General features: G+C 39.4%; 1 protein-coding gene across 12 annotated transcripts in view; it reads left to right on the top strand.

Annotated features, from left to right (window-relative positions):
* The window catches only part of TBC1D1 (TBC1 domain family member 1), a 115,420-nt gene extending 104,661 nt beyond the window's left edge, over positions 1-10,759 (top strand). For all 12 annotated transcript variants that reach the window (XM_055796631.1, XM_055796630.1, XM_055796632.1 and 9 more), the window contains 3 exons: positions 3,725-3,894; positions 6,690-6,860; positions 8,665-10,759. In XM_055796631.1, coding sequence (XP_055652606.1) covers positions 3,725-3,894; positions 6,690-6,860; positions 8,665-8,883 — 560 coding nt within the window. In that variant the 3' untranslated portion in view covers positions 8,884-10,759. The remainder of the gene's footprint in view (positions 1-3,724; positions 3,895-6,689; positions 6,861-8,664) is intronic.
* The last annotated feature ends 6,568 nt before the right edge of the window (positions 10,760-17,327 follow it).

Raw genomic sequence — 17,327 nt, 5'->3', positions numbered from 1 at the left:
CAGAGATGGCCCTTGCAGTTTAACCGTGGGTTTACCCTGCAGAAACACTGGGCTTTTAAACTAGTTTTTCTTATCCTTATGATTTTAGCCTGACTGATAAACTGACTTTCTGAAAATGTTTGGAAGCATATGGAGTTTAGGCTCTAAAGTAATTTCTATTTTTTGGAATCTACAGAAGCGAAGTTATCTTTTTTTCATTAATTTCCAATTAAGAATTTACCTTGATGCTATCTTATGGATGTATATTTCATAGGTTAATTGTTCAGTATATCAGAAGATGCTTAATTTCCTTTTCACTTCTCTGGTTTTGCATTTCATTATATGGTACTGAGTTGTCCATGATGAGCAGGGTGGATTGGAGCTTTCCACCTAAATCTTCTCTTCTAATGAGGAACTATTTTTCTCAGTCAGTCTCACTTAAGAGATGTAGTGAAACAATAAGAAATAATGAATATAGATTCCAAGAGCCAACAAGAATCCAGGCCTGTTTCTGCTTAAGGACATGCTAAAATTAGCGCTAGAAGAAATCATGGTGAACAGGATGGTGTATAGCTAAGTAGCACTACATGTCCTGTGATTAGCATTTTAAGTCCAGGGAAAACAGCATTTTTAATTTTTTTTCTGGAACAGTTCAAAGTAGGCTAACATACATGGTAAGTATCTAGCTGTCAGTAATAAACTGTAGGAATTAAGTTGTGCTGTATATGAGTTTCATACACTGAGTTTATAATCATCTTTGGATTATTCTGAATCATTCATAGTATTGTACTTGATAAAAAGGGTCTTTGAATTGGACAATTGACTGCAGTGAGGGTATAAAAGTGCCTTGTGTATCCAGTGTGTTTGGATTTCTGCCCTAATACACAGATTAGCATGTTACCTGTCATTGGAGGATTGTAGGGCTTTAGCAAGCAAAGATTTTACATTAGAATAGAAGGCACAGATACATGATTTTCACAGGTATGATTTTGGGTCAAGAACAGAAAATCATGTATGACTGAAACTGTCACTTCTTTAAAATCTCTAATGGTTTTTATGGAGGAAGTCCAGTATGACCAACATTTGCAGTTTTTAATGTTTCAAATATTTAGTAAGTATTTACTGGAACATTGGTTGACATTAAGTCGAGAACATTGGACATTCTTTTACATTAGAAAGCAAAACCTCATCTTCACCCATGCAAAAGACTCTGAAACACAACTATAAAGCTAAAAAAGGCTAGAGCTGTCACTTTGATAGCAGGTGTCATTAGCAGCATGGCAAGTTAGGATCTGATCAGTTCTGACCTGTGTGTTCATGCACTTTTGCAGAGCATAGTGTAAGTTTTCATCGCTCACTTACTAGAACTTTTGGGATGAAAGATTGTTGCCTTTTAATGTTGGAGTAACTCATCTATAGGTTACTAAGACTGTAAGATTGCACTGCCATTTTCTAACGTGGTATCCCTGAACGTCTGAAACGTGAAGCCCCACTGCTATTTAATAATTGTTACAGACCACTTCTTTAGATTTCCATAGAGTGTACGTTTAGCAAGTATCGTATAAGCAATATGTAAAAGAAGTAGGCTTAGAAAAAGGTGGAGCCAAAGGCTGTTTTATGAGTCAAATAGCAAAAGTCCTTTTCACTGTTTAATTATCTGCCCAAACTTTCAACGCTTCTCCTGAGCAGGACCTAATGAAAGTACAGTGTTAACAAAGATGTGTTCTTTAATACCCCTGTTTACCTATTAATGGAGGAGACTTGGTAGAATAATGTTTATTTTGTTTCAAGATTGTAGATAAAAGTTGGGGGTTTTTAATCCTGTAGGCTGCCAATCAGGCTAACATTAATTTGGGTAACTTCACTGTACTGTTGTTGGCTGGCAGCCAACTTAACGGGAAGTGTGGGGAGTGAGTAACAAACAGGTCTTTGTTAAGTACTTGCTCTTTTAAATGAGAGAGGGATTTCATCTATGTATTACCCGCTCAGCTCATAAAGGCATTCATTAACAACTTACAGGTCACCTTGAGTTAATCTACGTGTCTTTATGGGGCAGGTGCAGAATCATAAATCTGCATTATTTTCAGCTGTGTTTTTTCCACTTTGTGTTTCCTAACTGTTCTTCAGCATCCCCTGTCCTAATATAGAGCTTTCCCTATAAAACATTTTCCCACAGTTTTCAGTTTCAATAGAGAATTGAGGCAGACGCCTGCTGTTACCACTTTTCAATCATTCCTGCCTTTGGACTTCACATTGAATCAAAGTTTAAAAATTTTACACCACTTTTAGGACAAATGGCAGCGAAGTGCAAGATTTATGGTTAGTTATTACTTATGCTTTTCTTTCTCAGAGAGAAAGAGTGAGAAGTGAAATGAGTTGCAGCTTCAACATTACAAGCAAAAGAGCACAAGGGGGAATTTCTTTCTGATACAAATTTGGAAGGAGAGGTTGCTTTTACTAAAAAAGGCAGTTAGCCAGTGTTTTTGTATGTTCTTTGCTACATCACAGATACCTGTGGTAGTAGTTGCTTCCCTTGCTGTGTGGTGGGTTTTTTTTTTCTCTCTTTCTCTTTATTCTCCTTTCTTTTTTTTGTAATCATTAACACATACTACTTATTTGATGTCATTGTGCTACTTTGTAAGTGATTGTGCCTTCATTCACAGCTTTGAATACAAAGGAGGGAAAGAACAAGACAAGAAGCACTTTAAAAATAAAAACATCTTTAGGAAGTGTGGAATAAAACCACAGTATCTTCTCTTCCTTTTCCACTTTTGTCAGTGTTGTTTTGTATGTTAGATGCTTTTGCCTGTAGCGAGTCCCTCAGTAAAACCAGGAGCAGATTCTGAGTTACAGTATCGGGAAAGTCAAATGCAGGGCATTGCTGTTTGTACTGTGGACAGATGGATTTGTGAAGATGGGTTTCTTGTCTGATGATTTCGTTTCAGTCTTCTGTTTCTGTCCTCTGTAAAGGCATAGGCAATTTGTAAAGGAAAAGAAAAGAAAGGACGTTGCATTGAAAGGTCACTATATACTGTGGTTTCACTGTGCTTGAATGTATGCCAGGTGCTGGCATTGCAGGGCCACCTGTAATGTTAACACTTAAGCTGTATTACTAAGATTTCAGGGTGGTTATTAATGTAGTTAGTAGAATATTAACATAAGTGGTTGAGATGTATACTAAAAATAAACACATGCACGTGAAACTTGAGGCTGCTGGAAAGTGCCCATCTAGCCTTATACTCAGTGTTGTATTAACTGAGACTTTGTAGCTTTCTCCACCAGATAAGAAAAGAACTTCAGGTCTTTGGTTGTGTCTTATGTGTAGTTTGTGTTAGGGTTTTTAAATGGCATTGGGATAAGAATTCTAATCAAATTCAGATTCCTGTTAACATCTCAAAAGAAAAAAGCCCACACTACTATTACATGCCCAAAAAGTGACAACACTGACAAACTTGACTACCTGGTTTACTGTGTACCTTATATTTGAATTGGATTTTTTTGGTGAAAAATCACTAAACAAATGAATCATTGATTGTGTTAGTCAAGTGTGCTGTTCACACTGCTAATTGTGATCCTACAAAATTTGTGAAGTCATAGCCACAGTAACAAAAGCAGGTGTCTGGCACAGTATATCTAGCCTCCAGATTGCGTCTATGAGTTGTTGTCCTTGGACATTTTACTATTTTAATATTCTTGTTAAAAGATGTGCTTACTTGATGTACTCTTTTTTTCTTTGTTTTCACAGATATGCTCTTTCTTCAAGGTTCAGAGGCTATATTTAAAGTGGCTTTAAGCCTTTTGGGAAGCCATAAGCCCTTGATTCTGCAGCATGAGAACCTAGAAACTATTGTTGACTTTATTAAAAGCACTCTTCCCAACTTGGGTTTGGTACAGATGGAAAAGACCATTAGTCAGGTATGAAATAACCTGAATGTATAAGTAGTATGCAAAGGAATGCTCTTATTAACAAGTTCTTGACAGAAAAAAACCATAACAATGTATTTTGTTACTTCAGGCTGAGAATTCTGTTATTGTAGTTCTGAAGATGTTGAAAACTCTGGGAAGCATATGACTTGTGTGGTACCCCTGCATTCGTACATCTACGTGTTGGTTATGAAGCCTTTAATGAAAATGAGTTTACTTTTGGTTTTTTCGATGTGTGTAACACTTTGTTACCGGCAGCAATATTACAGCCCATATGCAGTGCATTCCACAAAATAAGCCTTCTGAGTTTTCTTGTCTCCAAAGAATCTTGCTCTCCAAGTCTCATTTCAGAAGCAAAAATTGACTTATAAGAGCCTCACAAATGTTGACCTTATTTAATGAAATTAGAAGCTTCCCTATGTTGACTTTGTCTGTACTGGCTTTCATGGTGCTGGTTCAGTGTGTTACAACAGTGCCTTTGTATTTCTGCCAGGAGTGCATGGGGCAGTGCAGTCTCTTGCAGTGAGCAGTGACTCTAGAGAGCAAAAACTGCGTGTCCTTGATGTACTTTTTTTAAACGGCAGACAAGAAAAATTATGCAGCATTGCTAAGCTAGCAGAAGACTCCAGGGAGTAACTATGGAATTTGAAAAATATCACATATTATTGCGGTTAAGGCTTGCCTATTTAGAAACCCTAGCTGTTACACTTGACATCTGATTTGCAGCAGGCAAATAGAAGATGGGGTTTAGCCTGTTTTTCTGAAGGCCTTTAGTGGTCCAAAACACAGGGGCTGTACTGTGCAGATCTGCAAAGCCTGGGCTTGGTAAAGAAAGCAGACCAGACCAGCAGTGCAGTACACTGCAGAGTGCTTGTGAGGGGCTCCCATCCGATCCCTGGTAGCAAAGCTTCCAGGGGACGTGCACTCCAATTAGGATCCGAAAATCATGCTTGCTACTGAAGGAGAGAGGGGAGCACTAGAAAGCCTGTGTGAGGGGAAGGAAAGCAAGTGATGTCTAGGTGGCCGGGGGGATCATGTGTTATCTGCCAGGCTGAAAACCTGGAATGCACAGCTCTGCAGAGACTGGCAGTGTTTAGGCAACCTGCAGAAAAGCATTGGCTTTGACGAGGAGGGAGAGGGTACACTGTTTAGGCAGCTCTGACTGCTCTGAATTTAAAGTGGGCGGGTAAAATTGAGTTGAGGAGGGAGCAGTTCCCCTGCTTTGATCAGGGCTGCCTTTGAAGAGAGCAGCTGTTTGACCAGCCCTGCAGTCCGCACACAGCTCCTGGGCTAATCTCCATCCTCCTCACACCTTCTGCAATGTGGCCTTTGGCTTACATGCCCTAACGTGCCTTCAGTTAGATGGTTTTCAAGTCAAGCTTTTGATTTGCCTCATGTTTCCCCCCTTTCACATTTGATACTCTGGGTATGACAGTAGGGATTTCCCTCCCTTCTCAAGAATACAGAGGCTAGAAGTGGCAGAGGTCATGAGAGGAGCTAGCATTCTGCCCTGCTGAATTACACCCATTGTTTTATTGAAATTCCAGCAGTGTGTGTTCTCCAGAGATGCTCCAATCTATAGAAAATGAAAGTTCCCTGTGTGTAACCAAACTCAAATTAAAATTGTATTGTAACCTTCTGTACTTAGATGCTCAGTAGATGTGTTGCTGCTGCTATACAACTATGAGAGAATTTCTTATAGCATATTTAACAGTGGTCAGAAACATTTCATAAACTGATGTTTTCTGTAACTATAACCAACAGTTAAAATTTTGTAGACAAAGCAGATAAATAAAATAGGAAATAATTCCTGTTATTTCAATGGGTATTAAGATAGGATTTGATATTTGACTCATTTCTGAAAGGAATAAAGTACAAGGGTTTATAACCCTTGAAATTCTATTCTTGGGCTATTTTCCAGATTAGTTTTTAAATCAACTTTTGTTTCTACTGTGTTCTGTGATTGGCACACTTGTCCTTTTAATTTACTACCTTCTTCACTGCTTTCAGAGTAGATAACTAGCTCAGGGATGTTAGAGTCATACTTCCTGAACAATTTGAAGGCACATGTTTGCCAAAATTTAGAAAAAGGAAAACACAATAGCAGGTTTTTCTCCTTTGGGTCACTCTGTGCACCTCAATTTATTTATTTGTTTTTTAAATAAAAGGTTTTCTTAATATTCATGTACAAGACTGAGCACTCATTTTGTTGATTCATAGTTAAAAATAATAGAAATCTGCTTTGACATTGCATAATGTTTCCATTAAGTGTATTAGCGTAAAGATGGATTATTTCATTTTCTTTCAGTCTCTAGGAGTACCATAGATTCATAAATAAACCTAGCAATGTTTACTGGTTTTCATTTAAAGCTTTCATTCTACTTAGCCTTGGGCACATGGGCTTGGACCACACTTTTCTAAAGTGACATCTAATTCCAAGTATGTCTAGGAGGGTTTATGCCAAACTGATATGCATTAAATTTGAAATCTAAAAAGAGGAATATCCTACGAAGTGTACGCTTCTTGAAAACTTTAGTGTAAGTGATTTTGCTGAAGTCAGGCAGCAAATCGGTAGCGAAGTTTTTAAGCACAACCAGTGCCAATGTATTGCACTTTGCTGCCTCAGTCTTGCTATTTCCAGAGCAGGAAATGTGAGTGCCAAAAATTAAGTCCTTTATTTGTATACAGTGATTAGATGTCTAAGTCTAGATCCATAGATTTTAAAGCATTGAATGAGCTATGTTTTTAATATGCGCAGCGCCTAATAATGTCTTCATATGCAACAGGTGTTTGAAATGGATATTGCCAAGCAGTTGCAAGCTTATGAAGTTGAATACCATGTGCTTCAGGATGAGCTTATAGATTCATCTTTAAATGACAATCAGAGACTGGATAAATTAGAAAAAGCAAACAGTAGCTTGCGCAAACAAAACTTTGATCTCCTGGAAGAACTGCAGGTACAATTTATATTTCATATTTAATTAACATTCCAATTTATCCACGTTTTCAGAAGAGACTGTCCTACACCAAGGCACAGGCGAGACTGGCATTTGGTCCAGTGAGTTTGAAGCGTAGACACGCTCTTTCTTACAAGGTGATGTCTGTGGTTTTTTTAAAACTGTTACCCAGATTGCTTAGACAACATGTGAAATAATAATTTCTAATGTATGGTCAGTGCCTGTTCAGTCTGCAGCTTTTTCAGAGGCACTACACCTGATCTCTGTAGGGGTTATTCTGTGCTTAACTCTTCTCACCTTTCTGACTGCTTTATAACAGGAGGACATTTGTTATAAAATTTTTGACCGTGCATTTAGTTTGGTAGAGAAAGGGAATTCAAGGGTAAGAAGCAGACATTTCAAGCCTCTTAATTATTGTTAAAGACATACACTTTGTAGCATAGTAGGTGAGAGAAGGAGTTCAGGTTTCTCAGCCATTGGTCCTGTATCATGACTCAAGCTGGCTAACCATGCAGACTTAGATTGCCTCTCCTAACAAAAATTTGCTTAAGCTGAAAATTCTGATCCTGTGAAGATCTGAACCCGTTTCACGTTCTAAGATGAGCCTTAGAGAAATCAGAAGAGCTACTCCTCTGCAAGATATTTGATAAAGCTTCAGGCACATAGGCAAGGAAATTGTTGAATATAGCATGGAGGAGAGAGATTTGTGGGATGAGACTCAAGATGTGATGTGGTATAGATACCTGCATCAAGGGATTTTTCACCCACTCCTGCCCCTAAATATTCTGCAGCCCTATGCAGTTTTTTGCAAAGTTCCTCTCCACCTGAGTGCTGGCAAGTCAGCACCTAACATCATAGTGAGGAACTTAACTGTCTGTGGTGTTGGAGCAATGCCTTTGTCTTGGAGGTGGGCTTCATCAGCCTTCATTTCCTATGTTGAAAGGTGACCCATTGCTGATGGATGGAAAATGCATCACCAAACAATGTGGGCGTAGTTTGTCAATATTTTGACCCAAAAGACTGAACTTTTTAAGCCACCATAATTACATGAAGGGCAGTGAGCTCATCAGAAAAGCAAATACTTCCCTGAAAGCCAAGACCATCCAGTGCTGTTATCTTCAAATGTTATCCGTTGCTGAAATTTCCAAACAGATCTCTGCTTTTGTCACAGTACCTCAGCTACAGATCTCATGTGATGAGTTTGAAGGTTCTAATACTTCGCCATAAAGTAGAATGCACATATGTGCATCCTTTCAAAGGAGAATTTTGGGAATTTTTTGAGATGTATTGTCCAGTTGCATATTGCACAAAACCCCCTCCTCTCCCTTTGCCTTCAAATCTGGCATTTGTTGGACTCAATGTCAAGATGAAATGAGGATACAGCTAACAGGCTGGGTTGTCTTTGCTCTGCAAAGCAAAAGTGGAATTTAACAAATGGCTGGCCAAAAATGTCTCCCAGCTGACCCGTACAGAAGTTTACCTTAACCTACAGTTCTTTGGTACATAGTTTGTAGGCTTAATAACTTTCTAATTTCATTGCTTTGCATTATATTCTGAGTTTAATCAAAGCAATCAGGTTAAGAGGGAAGTTTCTGGTTACTGGCAAAACCATAGTTCTAGTCTAAAATACACAGATCTAGTAACATTCATACTTGCATTTACCTTTGCAATTTTTCATCATTTTGTAAGTATTTTATATGTATTGATGTATCTTAAGCAATAATTTAAAGTTGGTTGTAAGTTATTAATGAATTTCCTTTTTTCCCTTCCTTCCTTCCTCCCCCTCCTCTTTTTACTTTGGAAGGTGGCTAATGGAAAGATTCAAAACCTTGAAGCCACAGTAGAGCTTTTATTGACCAATGAAGGCAAATTGAAGCAGTCCATTCTCAGTCTTGAGCAGGAGCGAGCAGCTTTGCTGAAAGCAGTGGAAGAGATGCAGAAAAAGATCGGTGTTGATAGAGATGGAAAGCCTGTACTTACTAGACAAGAACACATGGATGCTGACTTACATTCACAGCTGTAATGGAGCAGAGAACCTGAGCAATAAACAAAGGGAAGAACTGGGTCTCTTTGTCATAATCCATGGGGATTTGACATTGTCACCTTCATTGTACATGCCTTACTGTATGTAGCAAAGCATGATATGGGCATGGTGGCTTCCCATATCAGAGAAGCTGGTTTCTTGGGGAGAAGGCTCGCTCTTCTTAGTATGTAGAAGTACTTTGAACAGTAAGATGCCACATAATAATAAGCAGGGGAAACTTAGTAGTGCGTGCAGTCATACACAATACACTGTAAAGATGTCATGGATTCTTCCATAAGTGCTTCTAAACCTAAGTGCTTTGTGTTTGTCACTTATCTTTTTTGTGTGTAGATCACCCTCATGTAAAATAGCATGTCCTTTAGAAGGTCCTTTGAAGACATACGGCAGCATAAAACCTTTAAATGGATGACAGCCCTGTTGCAGCTCTGTGGTGGTAACACCTACAGAGAGTTGTGTGATAGGACTCAAGATATCTTTGACAGTGGAACTCCCCTACGGCTTGACTGGGTTCTGTTAATTATGTTTACGCTTCAGAAAACTGCTTCCTGATGCTTGAAGATGTCAATCTATTGGACTTCAGAGAGCTGGACTTCATCATATGTAACTATGCATAACTGGGGGGTTGCCATCTCTTTTTGTAAGTACATTGTTATAGTACTTTTTTTGTTTAACAACCATTTAGTCTATTGTTAGATGACATTATCTGATAAACATACTGTATATAGTAACTGCATTATGCTTAACAAAATACACTGACATTGATTTGGTGAAGCCTTTGCATTCACCACATGAAGATTTGGTGATTCTTGCAACATCATCCAAGGATTTGTATTCAGACACTTCACGTTTCATCTTATTTATTTCTGATCTGCTGTGTGATGTAAGACATCCTTTTGCTGGGAAATTAATGGCAACTGTCATATTTTTTCCCTTTATTTGATACTCTGCACTCACCCATTCTCTGGGAAGTGTTATTCCTTAAGACTTTTTCTGAAGTAATAGAGGCATTTCAAGAGCTTCATGTTGTTCCAGGTATGTTTAAACTGTTTCAGAAAGGGTATGGCAGTTTGAATTAGGACACAATTCTTTTTACACTGCATCTTTCCAGTGAGATTACACATGTGAAAAAAAAAAAATAAAATTCACACTTTCCTTAATACAGTGAAAGTAGTTTTCAGGCCAGTTAAAGCACCACTTCTACAAGTGCAATAATCTCCATGGATAGCCAGTTGTTTGGGTTTGCTTCAGAATTAGGAACAATGCCACGGTTTTGTTCAGTCCCCAAGCACAGAGTTAATAGGCATCAGTGTTTTGTGATAGTAGAGATTCACCCAGGAGTTGTGATTTTTTTTTTTTCTTAAATTGATGTTTTTAAAATTTCAAAGCACACATCTTTTCCTCTGACTGGCAACGTAAAAAAGGTTTTGTTTTGCTTTTTCCTTTTCTCATGTAATCCCCCTGACACATTGTGGTTGTAGTTTAATAGGAGAGCTGTAACATTCATCTACTGTGCAGAACAAATACCTCTGTGTAGGTCAAAAAGAAAAAGATAATTTACTTTTCAATCTAGAAGCTTTGTTTGACTCTGTCATGTCTTAAATATATCTGGTTCTTGCAAATCCACTCTGTCTTCACTTAGTATTGAAATTCCAGATAAATGAATTATTATTAATATATTTATCTCTTAGGCTTGTTTTTTTATTTGCAAGTCCATATTGAAGTTCATGATTCGTGTTGTCATAATGGACCTCATACTGTTAAGGCACTCAGTAATGTTGCATTTTTACAGCATAGTCCCGTAATTCATGCCCTGGCTTTTTAACAACAGCAATAAAAATAATAATAATTATGCCTACATCTATGTTTGTACTTTTTTGACATTTAAAAACAAAAACATAGTTGGTGGGGGTGGCAGTTCAGAACCATGTAAGATGAGACTTTCCCTGAAAGTACAGTACCATCTACAGTGGTTATTAATGAAAACTTTTAGTCCTCAGACTCTTCTAAACATGCTGAGGATCCACTTGTGATATTGGGACCTGCATCTGCCTATGTTGACTAAAGTGAAGTATGTTCCACATGACTCCAGAAATGCACTCTTTTTTGTGACATTCTGCTTCTCTGCCAGTGTGAGTGGAGGACTAATTCTAGTTCAAAGCCTTTTATTGAGAATTTGTGTAATTCCAGGAGTGACTTAGATTAGAACTGAAGTCACTCTTCTCAGAATGCACAAATGTGGTAAATAGGTGGCAAGCAACGTTTTGCTTTTGTGACTCTACAGACGTTAACTTTCATTGTACCGGAGAGTTGAATTTTCTGTGGGTACAAATGAATTTTCCATTTATACATATGCAAATTAATACCTTTTTGTTAAATATGTAAATGCCTGGCAAAGTGGGGCATGGCATCATACCATCCACTGGTCTGGGCTTTGAACATGAATGAAATAGTTGATTTAAGTCTTTCTGCTGCTTACACTGAAGCGGATAATGTGGTGTGTTGCTTCAGTGTGTCTTTTCCCATCCTGTGCTGATTTTTGTCACCAGACCTCTCCAGTTCAAGTGGAAGACTGTGTAGGAAGGTAATATCGCTTACCCAGTTCCCAGCTTTGGAATAGCTTGGGGCTTTTTCCTTCAGAAGTATAAGAAAGAAGTAATAAAGCCCAAAGCTAGTTCCAGATACTTGCATCCTTCTCCAACTACACTGTAGCTGAACATCCTTAAGGATGTGTAAAATGAGATCTTCTGTTGTCTGAGTACCAGCAATTGTATTCCCCATGAGTGGTAATTTCTGATTCAGAGAATGTTCTAAAAAAACCCCTGCAAATCCATACACTGGCCCTCAGCTGGAATCCCAAATGAACCGCTCCTGGAAAATCCAAGTTGAAATAATCAATGTTTTCTCCATCTCACCTCTAGAGATGAAAATCCCCAAGAGTGATGCTTAGCTTTTGAAGGAAAGAAAAAACAGTTAAGAAGGAAGGAAGGTTGTATGTGCAACCTAGGCTTCCAAAGGTGTGTGACAAAGGTAGCGAAGCGTGCAGTGTGAGCATGCTAGTGAATGACATCGATGCAGTAGTCCAGAGAGTTTAGCCTAAAATGTGGGAAGAACTAATGTTGGCATATGCAAGAAGAAAAAAGAAGTCCCTCTAAAACCGTAGCAGTGAACAGCGTGGCATAGCTGGAGGACCTGCTGCGGTGTGCTGCGGTCACCTGGTTCTGGTTTTTTCCCAACTAGTGCAAGTGGTAGTTTGTGGTAGGTGCTTGTGACTCCCTGTGCTTCTGGCTGTTTGAAGTACTTCTATATTTTGCCCTATTGTTTATTTCCAGAGATCATTGCTTAATACAGAATCTGAGAATGGTGATACAGTGCCTGTCATGTGGGAAGGTCAGAGCACTTTCATAAAGGCACTATCGTAGGTCTTCCTTTGTTCAGTGTGAGAATTGAGTCACAAAGGAGTTCAATGACTTGCACCAAATCTGTCAGTTTCTCACAGGTTGCTGACACTGAAATCCAGATCTTCTAAGTTGTGGTCGAACTGTCTTGCTGGTTGTCTGAAAGATTGTTCCAGAAGGTCTGTAACATAGTCCTGTGATGTTCTGCCGAAACAATGTAAAATGGGAAGTGCAGTTGCTGGAACCATGTCCTTTGCTGACAGCTATACTTCCCTCCCAACAGTAACTCTCTCAGTCCTACTAAAACATACCTTACCAGGTACCTCCTCTGCAGGTACCTAACAACCTCCAGCTCTTACCTGATACACTGGAGTAAGTGCACTGCCAGCAGTCCTGAGTAGCAAGGATTGTAGTATAGCATCACAAGTCAACCAATATTCTTGGGATTATTTTTTTTTCAAACATAGTCATCTTGGATAAGCATTACTATTACTTAAGACAAAGTCATGAAACTGCAGCTAGTAGGACCATGTATGAAGGACAGTAATCTACACAGAGCAGAGAGGACAACGTAGCTAGTGCTTTTTCTCCTTTGGGATCTTGCTCCACCATTCAGTGGAGCAAGGAGCTGAATTCAACTCTACCACAATAGTTGCTGTTAATTCCACCGTAATAAAGCAGCCTGGTGTGTCAACACGGCAGAGTACAGCACCTCTTCTTAGCCAAGTCAGCTGGGATAAAGTACTCAGTGCGTTGCCCTCTCTCCTGAAGGTCTGGCTGCTTAATTAGATAATGCAAGTTAGATAATGCAGACCTCTAGCTTTGAGGCACTTCCGGCCTCCAACAGCTTCTGGCCTCAATACCTGCTAGCTTGCAGCCATTCAACAAAAAAACGGAAGAAGCCAGCTGCTCCCCACCCTGCCACCATCTCTTAGGCACTGCATTTAAGCTGAAGGTCTCGTGCTTGGTCCCTGCCTCAGCTGTGTTGCAGCCACACTTGCATCTCGCCGCGTACCCTTGCTGATCCCAGCCTACAGACTTGGCTTCCTGCCTCACCACCACAGCCTTGTCTGGTGACCTGGGCTGCTGACCTGCCTTGCTTGTCTTTTTGGGGCATTGTGAGACAGCCCCCTTGTCAGTACGTTGCCCCCCCCTTGCCTGCCTGCCTGTCACGCTCAGCTCCTGAGCAGTGCCTACCGTTGCTGCTCCCCAGCACAGCCCCATAGCACAGCTAGAGTTACATGTCTGTGTTGCTTCTGATTCCAGTGCTGGGCTGGTCAGAGCTTGTTCAGGTGTCTCTGCATGCCACTGCTCTTCACTAAGCAAGCGAGCCACTTGTCTTAGAGCTTGCTGGGGACCTCCAACACAATGGTCGGTCACGCAGTGTGAAAGGGCCCTTACTAGTCTCCCGTCTATTTCACAATACCGTGCTCAAGTTCTTTTCTCCTTCAAGTGGTGCACCATGTTTGCATACAGTGTTGACACCAAAAAGAATACATTTTGACTACAGCTGGATGAATGCCATGATTGCTTGAGGCACCTTAGATCATTGCACAGTATTTATAGTGTCACACCCTTGTGATGTGAAGTAATTTTGCTTTAACAGATCTTTTACTACAGCACCTGTGTGGGAGGGAGAAGAATGCTGGCAGCCAAGGTAACCGTCAGGAGTGCAATGCAGGCATTGCCTTTGGAAGGCACATGTGTGGCTTACACCCACTAAGTTTTACATAACCTAAATTAGGGTGGATCACTGGGTACTCATTTGCTCATGCAGTTGCCAGAAAGTGTTCCTTCCATCTAAATAAACCTGAGGCTGCTAGAATGCAGTGCCACAAAGTAGGCCTTTTCAGCATAACCCAAAGCAACTCAGTAAGTACTTTATTATATAGACTCTACTTACTCCTTTGTATAAATTTATTTTTTTCTTCTGTCCAATTGTATCATATATTTCCATGGTGTTAGAAAAGCTTTGGGGCCCAAAGAGATTTTATGAAATTTTCTTGATATTTCTAAAGTGTTATATTTCACAAGTAGAAATTGCTGCTACAGAAAGAGATGGAAGCAGGATTTTGCTTTTGATTAAGTGTAAAATGGCCAACAAAGATGTTCTGACAATGGTCATATTGGTCCCAGATTCAACTAGATGCCTATTTCTTTCTGTCACTGCGTAGCACTCTTCTGTAATACCTTTCCTTTTGTTAACATTTCACACTAGACTGCTTGTCTACAAAGGAGATATAAATACATTTTTCATTTTCCAGCTAAAAGCAGAATATGATAATTATCTTTTGTATCTGTCTGTTCTTCTGTTACTAACAGGGCAGCGAGTTTCTAATTCTCGCTAGTTACTCACAAGTCAGTCTAATTAAGATGGTCCTCAGGAAGAAAAGTCTTGCTACAACTTGATTTGCCCTACTCCTCTTGAAAATTTTTTTTGACTGTTTAACTAGTGTTTAAGAAGTTTCAAAGTTCTGTTTTCTCAGATTTTTTTTTTTCATGTAAGCTGTTATAGAATGGATGAATACTTGGAACACTCCTGTAGTCTTTTTCCTTGTTTCCAGCATCTGATATTTAGAATGTTGTTGGCTCCATAGACAGGGCAGGTACTCTTGCAGTGTCAAAGATTTGGAGTTGCCAAGGCAACGGTTGACTCAAAGAGTGCGTTTCTTCCTCATATTAGTTAAGATGAGCTGAGTAGCTTGAAGAGTTGGCCACTGATTGGGACCTTGAGCTCATAAAGCCAGATTCTTGATGGGATTAATGGTACATGTATGTCTCCCCAACTCATCACTTGCAGTTTTCTCCTAGAGCATATCACAAAAAATCTGATCCCAAAGCAAACTAAACAAAACCTGAAATGTGGTTGTATTTAATTTAATGTATTTAATGGCCTGCTACCTCAATTATGTCTAGTATGTTTTGGTAAGGAATCTCAAATGATGCTTTCAGTGCTTAGAGACCGAGGTAACAGGCAGATACAAAGGAGCAGTGAACCTTGCAATTGGCAAAGTAGCAATATAATTAACAGTATGCAAGTAAGGAATAATTATGGAGCCCTTAGAGAGCATTCTGTACAGTAAACTTGTCAAGAAAGTTGTTAATAAACATTAGGATCATTTTGAGAGAAGGAAAAACTAAGATGCTTATTAAAAATGGAAAGAGATGTACTGTCAAGAAGAGAATACATAGGGCCAGCCATGATAAAGCCATGATATTTTCAAGACCTGCAGTCGGACGTCTAGCATACCATAAAGAGGTATGAGTGCAAATATCCATTGAACTGAGAGGCAGTACAAATCTAGTCATAGTGAAATAATCTGGATAAGCCTCAGAAAACTTTCATGGTTTTTTGCAGTTCCTGGTCGAGTTCATAGAGGCAGGCCTCAGTGCAAGCAATGTTTCTCTGATGAAGAAAATGTGCTGTTCTTTCCAAACAGTGGAGAAAGTCAGATAAGACCGGGTCACATAACCTAGTCATCTGGTCAGGAAAGGTGGCTTCCTGCTAGACTGCAAAATAAAGGAAGACTTTTTAATACAGAAATATCCTCCAACAGCCTCTGGCATGTCTCTGGAATACAGTGTCGTATATCTTCATGGTGCTGAGAACAAGCTTCAGTTTCAATAGTACCTAGAAACAACAGTCAAATAACAATTAAGTAGCAACTTCCACCCATGGGCACTTTCACAGTATGTAACCTCGCTGGAGCTGAATTGAAGACAGTCCATGATGCTGGTCTGTTGTCATAAGGCCCCTACTTGAAAGTTTTCTTGGTGATACCTGCCGCCTACCTTACCTTTAACAACAAGAAAAAGGTATTTATTCACAAAATTTGGATTTTATTGTTAGACTGTCGAATTTGTGACCTTAACTTCGTTGCTTGACACTAAGCTGCTAAACTACATCAGTAGGGTAGAAAGATTGCTTTAATGCTCTGTCTTTGCAAGGAATACAATAAAAAGAATGGTGAGACAGAAGGTGTGTATGTGTTTTGCCCTACCTATACAGAAATTATATCTGCAGAAACTGCAGATGGCTCACTCGGCTCCTGCAGGATTTAATGGGATTGTGTGACAGAGTCATATATTACTGCTGACTTTAATGTCACTATGTGCTAGTTTAGGTAGGCTGGCTAGTGTGAAAGGTGCCATAGGAAGCCATTATCCATACTCTGGTAGCTGCCAAACTCTGTATGGGGTAGGAAAAATAAGCCTGTGTTAGCCTAAATCAAGCATGAATAAACAGCATGTTCTACCCTCCAAAGATCTTTAAGCATCCAAAATTACTAGCATTTATTTAATTTTAAAAAGCAACATTTTGTTTCTCTCATAATTTGTTTCAAGCATCTCGGTTCCAGAAAGGAGTACTATTTTAACTGGAGCAGATGTTTACAAGACATTACTAAATAGGTTCAGATTAAGGTAACAATTGCTTAAACTTGTGGACAAATTAAGGAATATATATTTGGACATTTGAATGAAACTGCACTGATTATTATTTGCTGAGTATGCGTCCCAAGTACAGTAAATTCTTGTTTCTCCTTTTTAAAAACTTCATGCCTCAACAAAGGATAAAACTTCCATTGTCAGCTTCTGCTTAAAAAAGAAGTAGGAAGTTCTGTGATTAAAGGAACATGAGTGTATGTGAGAGAAGGAGGAAATGAGAGTTTCAGAAGCAAAGAGCTGACAGTGGGGGTTTACCCAAACCCTTTGTATGACCTCCAAAGAGATCCCAGCAAACAACATGCGGTGTCTTACTGCTGTGGCCTACAAATTTCAGGAATTTTTAGTCACTGTAGTGTGATCTCAGAGAAAAAGTTAAAGTATACTTTCCCTTGAAAGCCCTTTCTGTATTCCCCTCCCACCAGCTACTCTGTCTTGCAACATGAGGTTGGGACATGCACGTAACACAGACACAAGGTAAAACATGTGCAAGCTGTGTTGTCTGTCACTTAACCACTATGTCATGATGACCAGTCAAGAGGAAACTTCCATGACTGGGGACTAAGGTACTTGCTTCAGTTTGTG

Source organism: Falco peregrinus, chromosome 2, assembly GCF_023634155.1.
Source record: "Falco peregrinus isolate bFalPer1 chromosome 2, bFalPer1.pri, whole genome shotgun sequence".
NCBI classification, from domain to species: Eukaryota; Metazoa; Chordata; class Aves; order Falconiformes; family Falconidae; genus Falco; species Falco peregrinus.
Note: the sequence above shows the minus strand (reverse complement) of the source record. Positions and strands in the feature narration are given on the sequence as shown.